Source organism: Pseudopodoces humilis, chromosome 21 (assembly GCF_049639895.1).
Source record: "Pseudopodoces humilis isolate 2021_Gansu_Grassland_sample_001 chromosome 21, ASM4963989v1, whole genome shotgun sequence".
NCBI lineage: Eukaryota > Metazoa > Chordata > Aves > Passeriformes > Paridae > Pseudopodoces > Pseudopodoces humilis.
In genome coordinates this window covers 6,570,756-6,592,244 of record NC_142220.1, presented here as the reverse complement: position 1 = coordinate 6,592,244, position 21,489 = coordinate 6,570,756, and the positions used below count along the sequence as shown (strand labels likewise).

Here is a 21,489-nt window from a genome sequence, read left to right as displayed (position 1 = left end):
GGTGGGTTTCTCAGTTACTCTTGAGGAGTTGCCAGGTGTTGGTGTAGGGACAGTAAGGGGCTCCCAGCTGCTCTTATGTCACTGCCATTTGCCCTCTGCTGATGGGAATCCACCTCCTTGATTGCAGCTTCCACATCCCTGCCAGTTAGCCCAGTGGCTTTGCCCCAGTCACACCAACCCCATAGTGCCTGGCTTGGCAAGGGGCTTGTTTGTCAGCATTGGTGGGGAGCCCATCCTCAGTGATGCTGCAGAGCCTCAAGCCCAGAACAGGCTCTTTGTGGGCAGGAAGACACCCCTGGCATTCGGACACCTGTGGCATTTGGACAGCCATGGCATTTGGGCACAGGGATGGGTGCTCAGCCAGGTATCCTGGGCAGCAGCACCTTGGCAGCCAAATTCACCGACCATCACCACGGGGGAATTAGGGGAGCCCCTGTTTGGGGAGCTGGGCGCAGCACAGTGTTTGCAGTGCAGCTGGTGGCTGCAATAGAGAGCTGGGGTCAGGAGCCCTTGGCTCTCACCTAGCCTCTGTTCTGAGCTGGCTGGGCAGCTTTGGTTGAGTTTCTTAACATCTCTATGGCTGAACTCCTTCCCTATCGAGGTGGGTGAATCTTCTGAACCTATTGAGAAACTGCTCCTGAAGCAGTCTGCTGGGAGGAGCCAGGTGTGGGTGGCCACAGCGGACGTGCCTGTGGACAGAGAGGCGACAGGGAAGGGTGATTCCTGCGGAAGAGGGATGGACATCACCTCTTTGGGTCTTGATTTTGGCCAAGACAAAACAGTCTGTTAGTCTGTCCTGAGCCCTGGCATGAACGCACCATATGCTGAGGCAGGGCCACCCCAGGTCATCACAGGGCAGGTTGGGTGAAGATGCCACCTCCTGCCACCTCCGCCTCCAGCTCTAGAGGCTGCCACCACCACCAGAGATGGCTGGTGCTCTGCAGGATAGCAACTGATTAGCTCCTCCATCTGGTTTATTGGCTTAGTGGTGACAGTCCCCAGGTGGATTTCATTTTCCCAGGAGGGTATGTGCATCTATTTGGTGTGTTCAATGCACACTGTCCCTCTCCCACTGCCCAGGGAAGCTGGATTGTGTTCCTGCACTGCCCTTGCAGGGCTTTTCTGCATGCAGGCTACTTGTAGCAGGCGGTGAAGGGGTGCTCAGGACTGGATGTTCAGGGATGCTTATGGTACAGGGACACTCAGGGTTGATGTGTGGCTGGCAGCACAGGGATGTTCATGACACTGGGACACTCAGACCTGCAGCACAGGGAGGCTCAAGGCACAGGGGTACTTGCAGGCAGCAGCGTAGGGATGCGACTTCCCAGGACGAGAGGATGGAATGAGGGTCTGTGATACAGGAACAGCAGAAAGGGGTGTTTTTCCAAGCGTCTCTGGCAAGGAGGTGGATCTCCACACGGATCTGTGTGTTGTCCTCCACATCAATAAAGCCTTGGAAATGGTGGAGCTCTGCTGTGGCTGCCCTGGGTGGACAAAACCGGCGGGGGGGTCACAGCAAAAAAAAAAAATAAAATAAAGCTTTCTGGAGCCTGACTCCCGTGTGAGAGCCAGGGCAGGAGTCTCCGCAGGGCAGGACTCCACGGGATATTTGGGCATTTCCTTCCGCAGCCAAACCCGGGCGAGCACGTGTCACTGCTTGCCAAGGAGCGCTTCGGAGGGATTGTGTCCGTCTGCAGGAGCTCGGGGTGAAGCTCACGGGTGTCCCCGCAGGATCGAGCTCTCCGTTGGAGGGCAGGGCTGACTCAGGGTGCCCGCTGTGCTGGCACAGGGCTGCCGGCCCGGGCGAGGGCACGCCTGGCTCCACGCAGCCGGCACAGCCGGCGCCAGGCGAGCGCCCGGGGTGGTAAATCCGGGATTGTGCCGGGCCGGCTGCCAGCACGGCCGGTGAGGTGCCCCCCGCACCCCGCGAGGAGCCCAGCCCAGCCTGGCATCCCCACATGGCGGTGCGGCCCGCGGGGAAACTGAGGCACGGGCAAAGGGGGCTGCTCGGGAATGCACGGTACGCAGTGAAGGATCCAAGGGCCGAGGTACCGGAGCCAGGCTGTGCCAGGGATGAGGGTCCCGGCCCCGTGTGGTGCTGGGCGGCCGCGCTGCCTTCGCCACGGCCGGCGGCCTGCCCGACATTTGTAAGCAATTTGCCGGAGCGTTCCGGAGGTGCTTCCCGCTGCCGCTTGGCAGCCAGACGCCGCACAGAAGCTCGCTGGCTCCCTCGAGGCCTCGCTCGGGCCTGGCCCTGCGCTGCAGAGCCTCGTCCTGTCCGGGCAGGCGCCGGGGAACGCGGCGGGGCCGCGGCAGAGCGCGCTGGGAGCCCGGCGGGACCCCTCAGGGGAGCAGGGCCGGACAGGGGGAACCCATGGCTGGATTTAACCCTTGGGGTGCATCAAGCTGTGTTTTCCCTGGAAATAAATAACCCCTTCAGGGTGTTTCGTGTTTCGGTGCTCAGTCTGGGTGTATTCTCCCAGGATCCGAGTGTGCTCCTGGTGGGGAATGGGGGTTGTGATCAGGCCTGACAGTGCCCCTGCCCCAGCGCAAACCCAGCACTGGGGGTAACGATGTGGCTGGGAAAGATCTGGCCACACCGTCCCAGTGCTGAGGCTGGGTTAACCCTGCAGCCCTTTCCCTGCCCAGCTCTGCAGCCCCCCAGCCAAAGCTGAGCAGGCCAGTCTGGGAGGGCTGTGGGATGGGGAACAGCTTGGCCCAGCCTCTGCTGAGCTCCAGGACATCTGTGTGGAAAAAGATGGTGCCTGGACACCAACAGGGAGAGAGGGGCTGAAGAAATGCAGGGAAAGCTTAGGGAATTGGTCAAAGGCAGCACATGGATGGAATGAGGATGCGGGGAAATGTCCCATCAGCTGCCTGCCTGTCACCAGGTCTCTGGAGTTTGAGGCTGTGCTGCAGGATGACAGTGGTGGAGGTGTCCCAGCTGCCTGGCTGTTCCCTGCTTCCCCTCCATCCCTCTCCTTTCCCGTGCCTTTATGCTGGGGTACCCAGACACTTTCCCACCCACACTTCACCTTCCAGCCTTGCTGCAAACTCTCCAGCTCTCCAAGGAGCAGTTTAGCCAGCTGCAAACCAGGGATGAACTCTTTCCCTCCCTCCCCAGTTGGATCCAAGCATTTAGGAAGGCCCCAAAGGGAATACTGCTCCTGCCTCTGCTATTTGTGACCTGCTGCTTTCTCAGCCACCTGCACCATGTCTGTGTGGCCTTGCCCTGTGGCCTGGCCTGGCTGGGCTGCTGGAGCAGGGAACGAATTTGAGGAATGTTGCTCAGGGAGATGTGGATGCTGACAGCTGCCTGGAAGCAGGCAGGGACACCCACCATGTCCTGGGACATCCCAGCCCTGCTTACTAGACCCCACTGGCCAGCTCAGTCCCCTTGAAGGTGGAGTTAGGGAATGGGATTTTGGGGTGAGCTCTCCTTTTTCAAATAGTGGGTGTTGCTCAACTCCAGGACCAGCTCCCAGGGACTCTGGAATGTTTCTGCCTCTTTTGGAGGTACTGATGCTCATTGGGCATCTCCATCCAGCCCCACTTTTTCCAGCATTGTGCTCACAGTGGTCATCGAGGGTCTGCCCTTCCTGCCCTGAGTAAGGACCCCACTTCCTCTTCTTCCTCCTCCCCTTCCCGACCCTTTTCCAGTGACAGTTTTCAGCTGTAGATGGTGGGAGCAATCCCACTGGTTACAGCTCTCCAGGACTCAGATCAGAAGTGGCCAATTTGCAAGTGAAATGTTATTTTTTCCTGGCTGCAGAGGTCAAGGGAGGCGGCTTGTCCTTGATGAAGACCCCGGATCCTAGGCTTTTGAGGCTGGGAGGGGGAAGTGGGAGCTCTGCTGAGTGATGGCTTTGGGAGCCAGTTTCTTTGGATTAGTGGCTGAGGCTCAAAGACAAACAGTCCCTGGAAGAGGTAATTAGGGTGATCCTGTCCTGATCCCCTCAGCTGTGAGGAGTCACGAGTCCTTCACCAGCAGCCACTCCAAGCCCATTTTGTGTTAATTAGGCTGTTTACAAAACACTGTAAATTGCAGTAATAAACACTCCAGTCCTTGGTTTCCTTTAATTACCCATTTGCATGATGAATGAGCTAGTCTCTCTTCAGCTCTTCTTTTCCAGCAGAGGGGTCACACAGCACAGTATGGCTTTTTATGGGATCTGCCATGCAAGGTGGGCAGAGACCTTGGGAGAGAGGGAGAAGAGAAGGGAATTGAGGAGGAGATGAAAGAAAAGGAGAGGCATCTTCAGCCCTGGAGATCTACCTGATTGCAAGGAAGGGGCTCCTTCCCCAAGACCCCACCACAGTAGGGTGGGGTTTGAGCAGCTGTTTCACCCCAGGCTCAGAGCCTGGCACTCAGACTTTGATTTTTTGTAGGAAAAAGCACAGAAACCATTCAAAGCATTTAATCCTCCCTGGCTTGGCGATGGGGCTGCCTGGAAAGGCAGAGGAGGAGCGGTGATATTTCTCGCCCCCACCCCCCACCTTCCCCTTTCTTTCCCTTTTGACTTGGCAGATGAATTCCAGAGATGTTAATCCGCTCTCAACCCATCGGTGAAGAATAAAATGTCCTCTCTGTGTAGGAGGAAGAAATCCATTTGAATTAATTGCGGGAAGGAGCAGGGAGCTGGGGGTGCACGTGAGGCTGTGCTGAGGGTGGGCTGAGCACCCTCTTCTGCCCAGTGGTCCCCAGAGGGGAGGGAGGGATGGGCAGGGGGATAGGGATATCCGAGGTGGCACAATCCTTGGGTCCCTGAAGGGGAGGGAGGGCTGGACAAGGGGATGTGGTAGCACAATCCTTGCATTCACAGCTGAAAACTTCAGCCTCTGCCCTGGCCATAAAAATGCCAACCATGTGGTCTGTGGGCCAGGCCTCAGTGGCAGTGGTGGGCACAGGGAGTGAGTGGGGGGCAAAATGGCCCCACTCAGCAGTTTTGGGGTGTCAGTGCCTATAAAGGGGAGGGAATTGCTCGCTGTTCTGCCAAGCCAGGGTGGAAGGAGCTGCAGGGTCCAGCCCATCCCAGGGGCACACATGGATGGGGCAGGAGAAATGGAGGGAGGAAAGTGCTAAGCTCAAGCTGGGTCAGGCCATTGAGGGTTTGTGGAGGTGAAAGTGGAGGCAGAGGAGAGTAGAGGAGAGACCCCTGGGATGGGCCAGGCACTGTTCTGTGCGCTGGGAGGTGGGTGTAGCTGTGGGATGAGGTTCATGTGGGGGCTTGGGGGCCTGCAGGCTCTGCCTCCTGCCCTGACCTTCACCTCTTGTCTCTGCAGAGCTCCTGGGATCTGCCAAGCGCCTGAATGTGAACTACCAGGATGCGGACGGGTGAGTGCTCCCCTGGAGGGTGCTGGGTGCTGCTGCCAGCCCGGGGACCTCCTCTCCCCAGTATCTAGTCAGTCCTGCAGCTCAGGGTATCTATCATACAGCTTTCCAGGGAGAACACATCGACACCCCAGAGCCAGGGCAAGCCCTGCACAGGCAGAGCCAATGCCTGCCTGGATCTAAGCTGAGGGCTGTGCTCAATCCCCCCTGAAAATCCTTCATGAATCCCTTCTGTGTGCCCCTCTGTAGGGATGGGGTTGAATAGGGATGGCAGCGTGTCCAGCCAGTGCCCCGTGTCCCCCTGGCTGAAGCCCAGAGGAGCACCCAGCCGGCCTCAGTGTCTGCACGTGCTTGTGCCTCTGTTTAATATCCCAAAAGCCAAATCCCATTGTTTTGGGGGGAGTTAGAGAAAGAAAATATGAGGTTGCCAAGTGACCACAGCATATTTGTGTAGCTCATCACTTCCAAAATCCAAGTACTTAATAAGCTGGGTACTGAGAGTTAAAGAAACCACAAAGGCCCATAAAATAAATAAGCACATTATTCTTATTGAATTAACTCTGACCTGTCAGTCATTAGCATTGTTTTTATGTGCTGTTGTTGTACCTAATTTCTACATGTTTTCTTTTGGAGGACTCTGTAGGAAGAGGTGTCCATGATGAGTCCTAACAGGCCAGCAGGGGGTTGGGAATGTGCAGGATGGCTCTGTCTTAAAATAATACTGTACAGATGGAGCTTAATAGAAAAAGAATTTAATAATAGAAACAATGATCTGATTCTGATAAGGCACAGGGTTTGTGCTTGGGCAGCTCCAGGAGGGCTGATGGTGGGAACTGGGGTGAAGGGTGTGTTCCCTGCCTGAGGGACATGGGCACTGTGTTGGGTTTTGCTGGGGCACAGGAAGGAGATGATGGGGAGGTGAGATACAAGCATGGGGATGGCAGTGTGTGTCCTGGGGGAGCCATGGTTGATGATGTCCTTGGCATCACCTTGCTCAGGGCTTGGAGAGGATGGGGTGGGCAAGTGTGGGTTTGTGCAGCCACCCCTGGGCAGAATGTGAACCCACAGGGTTGGTTTGGGGGGATGTTGTACCCCCCACAACACAACCACCCTTGGAGGCAGAGGTTTTGCTGTGGCTCGGGGACATGGTGGGTGTACTGGAGGAGGGAGCAGCCTCCTCTGCTGGGGTTAATGTCCCTCCTGCAATATTGAGACTTGCACAGGGATTTGGGGATGCTCTGGGACTGCAGTTCATGAGGAGAGCCATGCTGAACGAGCTGCATCCCTGGCATTGGGTTTGGACACTGCAGAGCCCATCAGAGCTCCACGCTGGTGCTGTCAGGAGCCCCCCATGTCCCTTGGAGCAGTTCATGGGCTAATCCCCAGTGGCACAAGGACCCCTCGCTTGGCCTTGGCCCTTCATGTGACAGCTTAGGGGGAGTGCCAGGCAGACAGGCCCGTTTCACAGCCCCAAGACACTGGGCTCTTTCATTACCGGCAGCCTCCCACGCTCTGCCATGGGCTCCTGGCAGCCCTGCTGGCATGGGAGGGGGCAGCTGGCAGAGGGCACAGGAGTGGCCACAGGGCTGATGTGTTTGCCAGATGCTATGAGCAGTGTTGGAGCTGCCTGGCTGCTCTGTGGAGAGGGGATATGCATCTCTCTGCATCCTGCCTGTTTATCCCAACAGAGGGTATGGAGTGAGGGACTCCTCTCCCTGGAGTTTCCCAAGGTACATAGTATGCCTGCATCCCTCATTGAGCCCTGGGGCACAGACAGCTTGGAGGGATTTATCAATGTTTTGCAATGGGGAATCTGAGGCACTGGGAGTGGGGAATCAGGGAGAACGTAGCCATGAGCAGCCGGTGACAATCCCAGCCCTCAGCCCATGTTCCCGTGCAGGGAGGTCTGTGGGGACAGCACAGAGGGGCTGGGGGCCGGGCTGAGCCCTACCTTGTGCCACAGGTTCTCAGCACTGCACCACGCAGCCCTGGGCGGCAGCCTGGACCTCATCTCGCTGCTGCTGGAGGCACAGGCCACCGTCGACATCAAGGACAGCAACGGTAAGGGGTGACCCCCAGGCACGGCCCCTGCCCCCTGCGCCAGGCCGGGAGCCGTGCCCAGCCCTGCTGAGCCCCGCTGCCCACAGGGATGCGGCCCCTGCACTACGCGGCGTGGCAGGGCCGTGTGGAGCCCGTGCGGGTGCTGCTTCGCGCCGCCGCCTCCGTCAACATGGCCTCGCTGGACGGGCAGATCCCGCTGCACCTCTCGGCGCAGTATGGCCACTATGAGGTGGTAAGTGAGAGCCCAGAGCCACCCGTGTGCCCTCCCTGGGGCTCTCTGGGGTACTGGGTGGGGGCAAACCCCGCCATGCTAGGTGGGAGGGAGGCTGCAGGGTGATGCTGAGCCTGCACCACATTGCTCCCCTGCAGTCGGAGATGCTGCTCCAGCACCAGTCCAACCCATGCCTCATCAACAAGGCGAAGAAAACCCCGCTGGACTTGGCCTGCGAGTTTGGGCGACTGAAGGTGGGTGCTGTGGGCTGTGCCCTGTGCCAAGGGTTTCTCCAGGGGCAGCTCTAGAGCCTCCAGGAGGAAAGTGCAGCATCTGGCCTCAGTTGATCTCTCTCCACCAGAAGACTGAGAGCCTGGCAGGCAGCACCTGCCTCCTCTGGTGGCCAGACACAGCTGGATCCTGAACCTGGGAGCTGTGGGTTTTGCCTCTGCCCTCACAGCAGGGCAGCATCAGACTGCGAGTGAAGCCAGGAGTTGCTGCTGCTGGTTCTCCACAGCCTTCCCCCACACACCTCAGCTTTGCTCACGGTTAAGCACAGATAGACTGAGCTGGCTAATCCCAGCAAGCTCTGAGTATCCAGCCCTGCTCCAGGTCCCCAGCACAGTTCTTGGGCACAGGGCTACACTGTGCTCCGGGAGACCCTGGCCCAGCCAGCACCACTGGGTTGGGCTGGAGCATGGCCAACCAGACTGTTCTGTGCCCCACTGGGAGGGGACCAGGGGGATACTTCCATTTTTGGAGTATCTATAATGTCTGCAGCTATAAAAAGGGCAGTAAAAATAACTTCACCGTGCCTCTGGGTTGCCCCGAGATGCTGAGAGTCACTCTGGGCTGGAGAGACTGGAGGTTTTTAGGGCTTGGTCTGAAAAACCCAGTTATGGGAAGACTATTTCTGTCTGTTGTGACCTTTTACAGCTCCTCACAACAGTGTGGCCATGCCAAGCACTGTCCAGCTCCAGCCAAGCCTGGGGCTGTGGATGGAAGTGAGCAGCAGGATGGGGAGTGGGGGGGCTGGCCCCAGGGATGAGCCCCTCACTGGGAGGGTGCAGGTGGGGATACCTGCACCCTGTTGCTTACCAGTGTCTCATGCAGGTGGCCCAGCTGCTGCTGAACAGCCATCTGTGTGTCGCCCTGCTGGAGGGACAATCCAAGGATGCCACTGACCCCAACTACACCACTCCGCTGCACCTGGCAGCCAAGAACGGGCACAAAGAGATCATCAGGTAACTCCCTGCCTTATGCTGGAAAAACCCATCACGGCTTCAGTCCTGCTTCCCCCCAAACACACCTTCCTCCTGCAGGCTTCAGCCCCTTGTCCCCAGAGCAGGTGTTTGTGTTGTTACCTTCCCATTGTAAAGCAGCCAAGTGGCTGGCCTTGATGTCCTGCTGCTTATGCTTCTCCCTCGTTCCTACCAGGCAGCTGCTGAAGGCTGGGATCGAGATCAACAAGCAGACAAAGACAGGCACAGCCCTGCACGAGGCCGCGCTCTACGGCAAAACAGAGGTGGTGCGGCTCCTGCTGGAGGTGAGCGCAGTGGGGACGGGGCTGCGTGGGGAGACAGCCCCTGGTGGTCACCCAGCACCTCTTCCCTTTGGTCCCTTGCCTCCCTTGGGTCTGGTGGCAGGGAGGGATCTGGCCTTGACCATGTCTCCTCCTGGGCAGGGCGGTGTCGACGTGAACATCAGGAACACCTACAACCAGACAGCACTGGACATCGTCAACCAGTTCACCACCTCACACGCCAGCAAGGACATCAAGCAGCTGTTGAGAGGTGAGGTGGGGATGGCATTGAGAGGGGCTTCTTCCCCCTGCCTGGGCTCCCAGTACTCCTTCTGAACAGCCTAAATCAGTGCCAGCATCCCAGTCCCCTCTTACTTGTGCCCATATCCTACATGTGGGGCAGTGTCTGGGGATTGAGTCCTTTCTGCAGTATTAATGTTTTCTTCTCTCCTCTCCTTGCTCTTGCTTTCTCCTTCTGCCCTTCCTGGACTCCTCTCTTTCCTCCTTATGCTTTGGCACCTTCTTTCTTCCTCTGTCCCTTGCCTTCAGAGGCATCAGGAATCCTGAAGGTCCGAGCTTTGAAGGATTTTTGGAACCTTCATGACCCAACTGCTCTCAACGTCCGAGCAGGAGACGTCATCACGGTGAGGCTGCTCTCTGCTCCCCATCCCCCTGCCCCACCATGGCCCTGAGTAACCAGCCCCATCCCTCTTGTCCCATGGCAGGTCCTGGAGCAGCATCCAGATGGCCGATGGAAGGGGCACATCCACGACGCTCAGAAAGGCACTGACCGGGTCGGGTACTTCCCCCCCTCCATTGCTGAAGTCATCAGCAAGCGGACAGGTCAGTGGCCATCCTGGGCAGGATGGGGACAGTCCCCTGTGCAAAACCTTCCCAGCCTTCCCAGCACCTCCTGTCGGACAGGCCCTGCAGCCCTGACTAGCTAGGGGGGAAGAGAAGGACTAAGGGCTTGTCACTGTGGTTGGGATACTACTTTGGGGGTTGTGGCTCAGCTCTGTCCCCTGTCCCTGCCTCCTGCATGAGCTCTGACCACACGTGTTTTGTCTTTGAATGCAGGCATGGTTGTCCCCCGTGTGGCACCTGCACAGCAGCGCCAGGGTCCCCCCGGGGCCCTCCCAGCCCCCCCTGGGGGGCTGCAGCACCTCCCCGACGAGTGTCCGCACCCGGCAGCCCTGAGCGGCCCAGCGGCCTTCGGTCACCTCGCCCTAACCCGGACGGCCCCAGGCCCTGACAGCTCAGGTCAGGGGGGCACCTAGGGAGGGAGAGGGGCTGGGGACCTTCCCCTGTTCCCAGCCCTTCTCCATGGGGAAGCAGCCAGATGAGAGGGAGCAGATGCAGAAAAAGGGAGTTTTGGGGAGCCCTTAGAATAGCCCCTTCTCTCCTTGTGTCTGAGCCCTCTGTGTGTCCCTTGCCAGCCCAGGTCACCCGTCTGTGTTGTGCATGCTGGGAGGCAGGAGGGAACTGATGCATTATCTGTGGCTGGAGGGATCTTGCGGGAGATCAGTGGGATCATTGTGTTGGCACTCGGGGTCCTTGCTGGGGATCTCTGTGCCCTGTGTCACCCCCAGTCCTGGGCAGCTGCTGACGGGCTCCCTACTTGCCCCAAGCAGCAGGAGACAGGAACAGCGTGGGCAGTGAGGGCAGCATTGGAAGCATCCGCAGTGCCGGCAGTGGCCAGAGCACCGAGGGCACCAATGGGCAGAGCACCAGCATCCTCATCGAGAATGCCAGGGTAGGCACCTGCCCCTCTTCCCCTGTGCTGCTCCCCTGTGCTGGCTCGAGCTGGAGATGGGAGCCCCATCCCCTTCCATGCCCCCTCCTAGTAAAGGAGTTGAGTATCCTACACCAAACACCTACTTGTGTGTAGTACTACACCATACTACAGCAGAGAGATGCTCCTGGGGGGATCCCAGTTGTTCCCCAAAGCACAGCTGGCCTTTGTGAGTGGAGCTGGAGGCTGTGGTTGGCATCACATAGCATCTCCATCATGTCCTGTGTCACCTGAGAGGATTATAAAAGGCCCTGAGCCAAATCCTGCCCAGAACTCTTGCTGGAGGCCAGCCTGTTGATGGGTGAAGCTGTGAACCCCACTCTGCTCCTGGCGGTGTGACAAAGCCAGTCTCCAGAGTTGTGTCCTTCCTCCACTCACTCCTCCTCTTTCTCAGCCACTTCCCTCCACTGGTGACAACCTCCAGCAACACCTTATGGGATCAGAGCCACACAATGGGACCTCCCCAGCAGGTGAGGGCTGTCCCAACTCCATGGGGCCTTGGGGACAGCTGTCCCTGCAGCCCTAGAGGCTGTTCGCTGTTCAAGTGCCCGTGGGACAGTTCTCCACTCTTCTTTCTCACAGGGCCACAGGGCCTCCAGACCCCAGGCAGCTGCCCCCCTGGAGACAGGGTCTTCTCCCACCAGTTCTTGCGTCCTGAGCAGCTCCTCGAGGGGAAGGTAACTGGAACAACTGGGGAATAGTGTGCTGGGTGAGAGGGCCATGTTTGGGGCACTCAGCCCAGCTCTCACTGCACCAGGGACACAGGGAACTGAGTCTTCAGGACTCAAGTGGGTCTTGCCCAGGGAGATCCTGTTATCTTGCCTGGTGCAGTCAGGTTCTTCCAGCCCCTGCAGCCACTGTCATGGGCTGTTCTGTGTCCTGTCCTCTCCCCAGGATGCAGAAGCCATTTACAACTGGCTGCGTGAGTTCCAGCTGGAGTCGTACACTGTCAACTTCCTCAACGCTGGCTACGACGTCCCCACCATCAGCCGCATGACCCCGGAGGTGAGGCAGGTCTTTCCCCAGCCAGAGCTGCCAGCAGCAGGTACACACTGCCCTGAGCAGCCTGAGCCACTGCTGACCACGGCCCCACTCTGCTCCCCTTAGGATCTGACAGCAATTGGCGTGACCAAACCAGGCCACAGGAAAAAGATCTCCACAGAAATTGGACAGCTCAGCATTGCTGAGTGGCTGCCCAACTACATCCCGGTGAGTGCCTGGCACCAAAGCTTTGGTCACACCCTTCCTTCAGGTCTTTTTACTCAGAGCTCTCTGACCAGGATAGGTAGGACAGGATGGGGTCTGTAAGTGAATAGCTTTGACTGCATTAAAGCAGTCAGAGACACCCTAAAAACCATTTCCTGGGCAGGGAGGGGATGCTGAAGGTGCTGCCCATTCCTTGATGCTCATGGCAGTGGCTCCATGCTCTTTCCAGGCTGACCTGATGGACTGGCTCAGTGCCATTGGGTTGCCCCAGTACCACAAAAAGCTGGTGAACAATGGCTATGATTCTATCACCATCGTGACGGACCTGACATGGGAGGATCTGCAAGAGATTGGCATCAACAAGCTGGGTGAGTCCCTCCTGCCATGCTGGGGTGGCCCAGGGCAGCCAAGTTTCCAACCCAGGTCCCCACACCCCATTCTCCCTCAGGCTGGGAGGTGCAGGCATGTCCTGAGCACCCAGAAAGGGCAGTTCCTGGCTGTCCCTAAGAACCCTCCTTGGCCAGCTGGAGCTGGGCCCAGCTAGGTAAATGCCAGCAGTAGTTTGTCTCCTCCCATCAGCAGGGTTTAGATAACCCTAAGGCCATTGCCCCAGTGAGTGACATAACTACTGCTCTTCTTGGCCTGGAAAAAGGCCTTGGGGGCTGGAGCTGACCCAATGTCCCTTTCCTTCCTGCAGGCCACCAGAAGAAGATCATGTTGGCTGTCAAGAAGCTCAGAGACCTCCGCAAAAGCCTCAACCAAGCAGAAGCAACTCTGGCAAGACGCAAAGTCCCCAGTTCCCTGGACATTGTCACCATTGAGTCACTGGAGAACGGGGAGTGTCAGTCCCCACACACGCCCAAAATGACAACCTTCCAGGACAGTGAGCTCAGCTACGAGCTCCAGACAGCCATGTCCAACAGCTGCCACGACACACTTGGCATCAAGAGCAGCCAGGGAATGTCACGGAGCCAGGAGAGCATCGGGGTGCGGTCGCGAGGCTCAGGGCACTCGCAGGACAATGTGCTGTCCAGGCGCCTCTCCAGCCCCTCGCAGGACAGCCTGGGCAGTGGTGAGAGCAGCAGCAGCAGTGGGCAGTCCTGTGCTCCCCCCCGCAGCAAGGAGAGCCCGGCCAGCCTGCCAGGCCGGCCCAGCCCTGAGCCCTATGGAAAGCTCGTGTCCCCTGAGGGGCTGAATGGCTTTGCCAACGGCGGCGGCACAGGCAGCCCTCTCAAGGAGAGGAACCTGCCTGAAGGCACGGATCAGTACACCTGGCCTGTGGCTCAGAAAGCAGCTGGGACTCCAGCAGTCACTTCCTCTACTCCTCCCCAGACTCCCAGCAAGGGAACAGCACCCTACGTTTTCATGTACCCACACGTCTCCCTGAAATCCTCAACGGCCCCGTCCATGCTGGGGGCAGAGCAGCCCAAGGCCCTGGCACACCCATACCCCTCCATCTCCCCTGGACAGAAGAGCAGCCTGCAGACATCAGCCCAAAAAGGCTTTTCCTACCTGCACAGCCAGTGTGGCCCCACGGAGCCACCCACCACAGCCCCCAAGGCCAGGGAGCAGCACAACGGGGGCGAAAGCTTGAAACACAAGAAGCGCTCACACAGCCTGAACCGCTATGCGCTGTCAGATGGGGAGCATGAGGAAGAGGAGGGGGTCCCCAGCAGCACCCTGGGCTCCTACGCCACGCTGACGCGGCGGCCAGGCCGCAGCCAGATGCCGCGGGCCTGTCTGCAGACGGATGCCAAGGTGACCCGCAGCCAGTCCTTTGCCATCCGGGCCAAGCGCAAGGGCCCTCCGCCGCCGCCTCCCAAGCGCCTCAGCTCCGTGTCCAGTGCCCTCGCTGCTGAGGCAGACGGCGAGCGGCCCCCCAGCCCGGAGCGGCAGCCCACAGCCCCTCAGGATGTGGTTGACGCGGGTGCCACCCCCAGTGATGCCAGCCGTGGCAGGACAGTGAAGAGCCTGGCAGCTGCACTGCAAGGAACACCAGGTCCATCCAAGCCCCTCCTGGCCCCAAAACCGCTGCACCTGACTCAGGACTGTCTCCCCCGGGCGGATGTGGGTGAGGGGACCCGCGATGGTGGTGATGCCAGCAGTGCCACACTTTCTGATGGCAGCAGGGACCCCTTTGAGAGTGGCAAACCACGGAGACGGACAGTGAGTGAGCCCAGCGCTCCTATGACAGAGGTGGCTGCACAGGGTGAGCAGGAGGACGTCTGCTCAGACACAGATGAGGAGGCCAAGCCAGGGGTCTCCTCTTCATCATCCCAGAACAGCTCCAGTGAGTGCATCCCCTTTGCAGAAGAAGGCAATTTAACCATCAAACAGCGGCCAAAGCCCAGCGGGCATTCCAAGGCTGACACGGCTATGCCGGACACGGAGATTGGTTCCCAGCAGGCAGAGCCCCAGGGCTCCACTGGGAAGGAGCCAGCAGCCCCTGCTGTGATCAAGGAGCCGCCTGTGCTGGAGTTCAACCTCACTGAGTCGGACACGGTGAAGCGCCGGCCGCGCTTCAGGGAGCGGGAGCCGCTGCAGGCGGTGCTGAAGGCGTTCAGCATGGCAGGGCAGGCGGAGGTGGGGGGCACCTCCACACCCCAGTATGCCCAGGCCCAAGCGGTGAGCATCGCGGGCCCCCCTGCCCAGGCACCGGCACCACGGCCCACGCTGGCCGGGGATGCCTTTGACGATGACAGCGTGGAGTTCAGGATTGCTGAGATAGAGAAAAGCATCTTGTCGCTGGAAAAAGGGATGAAGAAGGCCCCAAGCCCCACCAAAGCCCCCAGCCCCACAGAGCTGGTTGGCACGGCTGTGGTGAGGACACCCACTCCAGGTATGGGGGCTTGTGGAGCTGTCTCCAAGGTGGTGGTGGGGCTCCCTCTGTGTTGGTGTGGGAGGTGAGGAGGACCTGTGCCACCACCTACCATAAGGCGCCTTCCTTTACAGATGTCCCTGCCAAGCACACCTCCGTGGCATCCACCAAGCTCGTCTTCTCTGGACCCAAGACCATCTACCAGCAGGTCCTGCAGCCGTCCCGCCACACTGTTGCTCCCTGGGCAGCCACCGAGGCGGTGCCAGATGTGATCGGGTCCCTGCCCAGCCCTGGCTCGCTGATGCTGGAAACGAGCAGCAAGGTGACAGCAAAGCCCTTGGCAGCTGCCCCAGGGGCCACCCTGGCCCAGCAGCGGCTGGAGCAGACCAACTCCAGCCTGGCTGCCACGCTGCAGGCGGCCGAGAAGAAGATCACAGTGGAGGAGGTGGAGAGGTGAGGGAAATGCTGGGGCTGGGCCCCTCGAGATGGGGTTGGGAAGGTACCAGGGAGGGCAGGAGAAGGGCTCTGCATGGGCACGTCATGCCTGCACCACACAGGTCACACATGCTCAAGCCCAGCTCTGTGCTGAGCTCCTGCTGCTGGGTTAGGTCGAGCCTGGCCAAACTTCCCCATCAGCACCTGCAGCCTTGGAGCAGTGCTTTGACTCTGTCCCTTTCCTCCTCAGCCACCCTGGGACCGTGCACTCGGCCAAGAACATCTTGGAAGACATCAGCAACATGTTTGACGACCTGGCTGACCAGCTGGATGCAATGCTGGACTGAGGCTTGCTCCCTCCTTCCCCTCCCCGCCTCCAGCTGCTCCACCAGTGCCTCTCGTGATGGGGGAAGAGCGGATCCGGCACCGAGCAGTGCCTGCAGGTCCCTCCAGCCGCCTCCCTCCCCACACTTTGCACTGTGGCTGGGAACAAAGCTGCCCTCCTTGGCCACCCCTGGCTCTGTGTCATGTGTGACAGCGAGGCCTTGGGCCGGTTTCTGAGGGGGTCATGCATTTCCCACCAGACTGGCTGCAGGAGGAGAGCCCAGAGGGGCTGCACATGCAGTCCTGGAGGCCACAGAGAAGCCCTTGCTCCCTTGCACAGAGCTGAGGAGCCTCCACAAGGGACCCTTCTCTTTCCCCACTGCATTGTCGAATCCTGCCTCTTATTATTTATCCCTTGCCAACAATGTGTCACAGGAGAGACCTCCCTGGGCAGCCGCCACCGAGCTGGCGATTCACTGTGCAGCCGCAGCCCCGGCCAGGCCTGACAGCAGCTAAAAGAAGACAGGGCTTGTTGCAATTTGGCAGCTTGCAGAGCGAGAAGAAACCTTTCTGCTTTATTTGCCGCTTTTCCAAACGCGTCAGCGTCGGGCAGCGTGAAATCCAAGTGGATCGAAATCCCTCCAGTGGGACCTGCAGACCCCTCGAGATGGGGCTGGCACAGCCTGCAGAGCAGCGGATGCTCTGCCACGGCCCTGCCGGACATGGGAGCCTTCCTGCCCCTTCCCAGAGTGATGAGGATGGTGATGGCAGTGCCAAAAACCTGGGAATTTGGGCCAGTCCGTCTGGATCATGCTGCTCAATGGAGTTTGCCCTCTGCCAACATCGTGCCTATGCAAACCCCCACCCTGGTCCTTCCAGAGTGCAGCAGCAGCATGATTCATGCTTTTAAATTTTTTTCTCCTCTCCCTTACCACTTTTTTTTGGGAGAAAAATCCCATTTCCCAGTGCCCCTCCCTGCAGTGAGCTGCTGGCACAAACCGGGCCGTGAGCATTGTTCAACAGTAGCAGCGTTAGAGACGCGATCCTTCCCCGCGGCTCCGCAGCCCGGCGGGGGAGCTGACCCCGATGCAGCGGGAATTGGGCTCGGGAGCAGCTCCCGCGCTGGATGCGGCCACAGCCCGTGGCTGCAGCGGGGAACGGCAGGGAGAGCTCTCTGCAGCGCTCCGAGACAGCTTTCTCTCGCAGGATCTGCTCAGCAGTGCATGGCTAAATATGTCCAAGAGCCCCGAACTTGGCTGGCGTTCGGCATGCCAAGCAAATGAAAGCATCGGAACACCAGAAGGGAACTGAAGATTGTGCTGAAGTGCCATTTGCTACAAAAATTCCAAACAAAGGGAAAGAAAATTCCACGTATTTCCCTTTTTTTAAAAAGAAAAAAAAAAATCACCGATGTAAAACCAAACTGGAGAGGGAGAAGGTGGCTGAGAAGGCAGTTGCTTCCCAATCCTCTTGGGAGTTTGCAGCTGGATTGGGCTGGTTTGCAGCCCCTTGTGCTGTTGTATGGGAAGGGGAGCAAAGTCCACCTGAACATTCCTGAGGGTCTCTGCTGCTGAGGGCAGCTATGCCATGGGCTGGGCACGCAAGATGTTCCTGCCTGGTTTCTGGGCTGAAAAGCAAAGACAAAAGGCCCTGAAAAAAACTAAAATTCCATCCTTGTCCGGGACTTGAGGTCAGTGTGAGGCGGGTAAGACACTTCTTCCCTGGCTCTGATTTCTGTCCCACACTGAGTGTATCCACTGCCTGTGTCTGAGTGCCACGTCATGGACATGATGTTTTCAAATAGCTACAACCAGTGGCACTTTATAAAGAGGTTCACAGAAACCTTTTAAAACTGATTTTTTACTCTCATGAGTCAACCTGGGACAAGCCCAGTTATTTTTTTTCCAATGTTGATAAACTGTAAATGTTTTTTTTTAAAGGCCAATGTATATATTTTAAATGTGATTTATTCTATATATTTACTAACCAGAACTGCGAGTCTTGGGTCAGGGATAAGAGGACACTGGGGTGGAGCTGCCGATGTCTGAGCCACCTGAGGGCAGCACAATGCTGCTCTCTCTTTGTCAATAAGGGAACTAAACATTTGATTTTGCAGAAGAATGCCTATTTTTTGAGCTCTAGATCTCTATTTTGAAGCTACTGTATGGTGTGTAAGTTATGTACACTGCAATTGGGAATAACTGACCCCAGCTGCACCTGCTCTGTGCAGCGAGACAGTGAGGGAAAAAAATAGCCCATGTAATCACCAGACTGACAACAGATTTTAAACCATCTGCTCTGTTTGTGTTAATCATGTGTTTTGTTTTCCACTAACATCCATTAAGACTAAATTCTATTAAACAGTGGGGCATATTTTACCCTTTTGATAGTTTTGCCTAGTTGTGTCCTTTGTGTCAAATGGCACTAGCTGGTCTCCTACTGCTTGAAGTCCATTGAGGATCAGCTTTAGTGTTCCAGGGTTCCTGGTAATCTCCCCTGGTGAGTCCCAGCCACCTTCAGTGAGGTTAATGTTGAGTCTCTGGTGACAGCACTAGTGTCCCAGTGTCCCTGTGCCCAGCTCTGCCCATGTGACACCTCCACTGTCCCCATGTGCCAGGCACAGCATTCCTCCTTCCTCCTGCCTGTTTAGTGTGGCTGCTGTCACCCCAGTCCCTGCTTTGCTCAGGACAAGCAGCCCAGACCTCCTTATCCCACCACTGCTTGTCTCCAGTGCTCCCAGTGCCTCTTCCAGCTCATCCCAACCTTTCACCCAACCAGAGGGATTCAAACCGTGCCACCAGCCTTGATTGAAGCAGGAAACCACCAGGTAAGCAAACTTACTCTGGAGGAAGCTTTCAGAGATGGACAGATTTGCCCAAAGCTGAGCAGAAACCGGGAAAAAGGCCAAAACCGGATCCCAGGAGCATCAAGCTCTCAGGCTGTGTCCCTACAACAGGAAAATCACACCCTGTGACCCCAGCAGCCACAGACATTTTTACCTCCTTCCTTTGCTGGGTGCAAACTTGTTCCCAACTCTTGGGTGTGTTATCCAAGACAATCATTTATTGCCATTCATATACTGGATGCTTGTGGGTCTGGGTTTGTTTCTTTTTTTTTTTTCTTTTTTATACAATTTACAAGTTTTAATACAAATGAAATATTTTTACATACATCCCAAAAAATTTAATATAAAATATACAGCATTTAAAAACATCTTGATGTAGGAAATTTCCTTCTGAAGCCGTGCACTCTGACCCTCAGACACTTCAATGGCTGAGGGAAGGGTGGCACTGGCAAGACCATCCTAAAGGCTCCACTCATACACTTTAGCTTCCTCCAAGTCTAGCTGGGGAAGGAGGATGCAGGAAAATAAACATTTGTGATCAACCAGAGGAGGAAACCTTGATGGTGCCTCCTCCAGAGGAAGGTGTGGCCAGCAGGAAGCCCTGGAATCTGCTGCCTTTTAACACCTACACCAGTTCATGGCACAGGGCAAGAGCCAAGGTCTGGGTGGGGGGAAAGCTGGGACAGCAGTGAGCAGCTCTGTGCTGCCTCTGCAGCTCAGCTCAGCCATGGAGGAGATGCTATCCCACCTGTGACCTGACCCTGGTATCAGGAAGGAAAGCTGATTTCTCAGGGGCCAGGTGTCACAGATCTGGAGGTGGCATTTAGTGAACTGAGGCTGAGAAAGGTGTTCTCCCTGCAGGTGCCCAAGGGTGAGGGCACAGTCCAGCCTGTCTGCCGTGGTGCAGGGGAGGAGCCCTGTGCTCCCCAGGGAGCTTCTGACTCCCTAATCCATGCAATCCTGACAGCATGGGATCTCCACATCCCTCCACCTGAGGAACTGAGTCCAGGGCATGGAACATCCCCAGCTGCCCCCCTCCAGCATCCTCAGTGTGTCCCCAGAGCTCAGGGGTTGGGGACAGCTCTGCTCATCTACCAGCTCTACAGCAGGGTGAGGGTATTGCTTAGAGACACTCAGCTGTGTCCGTGCTCTCTGGTTATGCTGAAAAGTGAGGAAGACAAGGTGGAGCAGCAGGGCAGAGCTTGGGGGCTCCAGCCAGCTCCCTGCCTGCCCAGGAGGGACCAGCTGCCACTTGTTAATCTCTGGTACCAAAGAGGAGGTAACAGCCAAATACTGTAGTGTTAATGTTGGGACCAAAAACAGGGCCAGGATTTACCAGCTTTAGTGTTTAGAACTAGAGTCAACATCTCCATGAGCTGCAAATATTCTGGTAGCCAAGCCTGTGTGCTCCTATGTGGCCCTTGGCTGTCAGCCCACAACAGGACCAGTGCTCCCAGTACAGATGGGGTCTGGTCAGAGCTCAGGAGCTTGTGCATTGCACTGGGACAGATCATGGTTTGCTGCAGCCCTCAGGGGAGAGGTCCCCTAGGCAAACGAAGAGACCTGCAGAAAAACACTGAGCAGATGTTGCCCAGGGAGGTTGTGGCTGCCTCATCCCTGGAATTTCAGCCCTGGAAGTTGGACAGGGCTTGGAACACCCTGGGATAGAGGAAGGTATCCCTGCCCATGGCAGGGTGCCCATGGCAGGGGGTGGAACAAGATAAGCTTTAAGGCCCCTTCCAACCAAAACCATTCTGTGGTTCTGTGTGAAGGCATTAGCACAGAGGGGAGAGACTTCCCAGCACTACCACAGATAGACATGATCGGGGAGGGGGGTTCCCTGTGCCTTGGGGAGCAAGAACTGGAGGCAGCACAATCCTGGGATTGGGAAAGAAGCCATTGACCAGCTCTGTATTAGTCACAACTGCAAGTTGCAGATATCCTGCCTGGAAAGACATCCCCTCTCTCTAGGGCAGGATAGTCAGGGCTCAGGCTTTATCTCGATCTGTGGTTTTCTCAAGCAGGCACATTACTGAAGCAGAACAGCAGTTTGGATCACAAAAAGGAGAAGAGCTATAAAACCTCTCTGGGGGATGTTAAAGAAGACAAAAGCTGGTTCAACAAGGCTGCAGGAAGCTGAGCCATGCTGGCTCCCTGCAGGCAGGCAGAGCTGCCCTCCCTCTGCACCAGACCAGAGGATCACAGGCAGCTTTTCCCAAAGCCCTGTCTCATCCCTCTTCTGACACAGCCAGCACATGGATGTGACAACGACACTAGAGGGCAGGGCTGGCCTAGCCCAGCTGTCCAGAGACCCTTCCTACTGTCCCCTCGGGAATGTGAGCTCCCAGCACTCTTGGGACTGCAAGAGGGATGGGTCCTTTGCCGCGGGACACAGGGCAGGGAGGTGGGGAGGGCATGCACAGGCACGCACACACGGAGAGCAGGCAGAGATGGAAAACCAAAACTGGTTTCAATAGAGATCTCCTTCTTCAGCAGCCCTACTGGTCCCAGATTCTCCTGCCAGGCCCAGGAAACCCATCTGCTCACAAAGAGGAAAGGAGCCGCTTCGTTTTAGCATCACCATGATACTAACAAATACCCCTAGTAATAAATAAATAAAGGAAGAGCAGCCTGAACAAGCACCAGAGCTTGCAGGTTCCTGTGAGGGTACCTGGCAGCCTGGGAAGGGGCTGAATACCTGTGGAGGGATCCCTGCCCGGGGCCCTGGGAAGGTGCAGATGTAGTTTTGCCAGAAGGCTGTCTGGTTTGCATGTGTGACAGAAAACTCCCATAGCCTTTGGTGCAGCCACTCTCCCAGTGGCTGTTTGGCCCTGGCTCCAGGGAACTTGAGCTTGGGTGCTTTTAAAATGGTGAATTCATCCCCAGCTTGGTTTCAAACTGCAACTTCTGCCTCTTTTGGTAACGGACACGGACCCTGGAGAA

At 57.3% G+C, this 21,489-nt stretch overlaps 2 protein-coding genes across 8 annotated transcripts in view; one reads left to right on the top strand and one right to left on the bottom strand.

Moving 5' to 3' along the window:
- The window catches only part of CASKIN2 (CASK interacting protein 2), a 33,424-nt gene extending 15,334 nt beyond the window's left edge, over nucleotides 1-18,090 (top strand). The window contains exons 1-20 of one of the 5 annotated variants that reach the window (XM_088065490.1): nucleotides 4,098-4,184; nucleotides 5,284-5,335; nucleotides 7,296-7,393; nucleotides 7,480-7,625; nucleotides 7,763-7,858; nucleotides 8,718-8,848; nucleotides 9,042-9,150; nucleotides 9,289-9,397; nucleotides 9,676-9,770; nucleotides 9,852-9,969; nucleotides 10,204-10,386; nucleotides 10,758-10,879; nucleotides 11,313-11,388; nucleotides 11,501-11,595; nucleotides 11,813-11,923; nucleotides 12,026-12,127; nucleotides 12,354-12,492; nucleotides 12,822-14,963; nucleotides 15,077-15,395; nucleotides 15,628-18,090. In XM_088065490.1, coding sequence (XP_087921616.1) covers nucleotides 4,166-4,184; nucleotides 5,284-5,335; nucleotides 7,296-7,393; nucleotides 7,480-7,625; nucleotides 7,763-7,858; nucleotides 8,718-8,848; nucleotides 9,042-9,150; nucleotides 9,289-9,397; nucleotides 9,676-9,770; nucleotides 9,852-9,969; nucleotides 10,204-10,386; nucleotides 10,758-10,879; nucleotides 11,313-11,388; nucleotides 11,501-11,595; nucleotides 11,813-11,923; nucleotides 12,026-12,127; nucleotides 12,354-12,492; nucleotides 12,822-14,963; nucleotides 15,077-15,395; nucleotides 15,628-15,724 — 4,359 coding nt within the window. In that variant the 5' untranslated portion in view covers nucleotides 4,098-4,165 and the 3' untranslated portion in view covers nucleotides 15,725-18,090. Of the gene's footprint in view, nucleotides 1-4,097; nucleotides 4,185-5,055; nucleotides 5,193-5,283; nucleotides 5,336-7,295; nucleotides 7,394-7,479; nucleotides 7,626-7,762; nucleotides 7,859-8,717; nucleotides 8,849-9,041; nucleotides 9,151-9,288; nucleotides 9,398-9,675; nucleotides 9,771-9,851; nucleotides 9,970-10,203; nucleotides 10,387-10,757; nucleotides 10,880-11,312; nucleotides 11,389-11,500; nucleotides 11,596-11,812; nucleotides 11,924-12,025; nucleotides 12,128-12,353; nucleotides 12,493-12,821; nucleotides 14,964-15,076; nucleotides 15,396-15,627 lie in introns of those variants that run through there. The other 4 variants (XM_014255843.2, XM_014255842.2, XM_014255841.2 and 1 more) reach the window with 4 other exon arrangements.
- Nucleotides 17,049-21,489, bottom strand: part of TMEM94 (transmembrane protein 94) — a 52,093-nt gene continuing 47,652 nt past the window's right edge. For all 3 annotated transcript variants that reach the window (XM_014255845.2, XM_088065492.1, XM_088065493.1), the window contains one exon: nucleotides 17,049-21,481. In XM_014255845.2, the coding sequence (XP_014111320.2) occupies nucleotides 21,409-21,481 (73 nt within the window). In that variant the 3' untranslated portion in view covers nucleotides 17,049-21,408. The remainder of the gene's footprint in view (nucleotides 21,482-21,489) is intronic.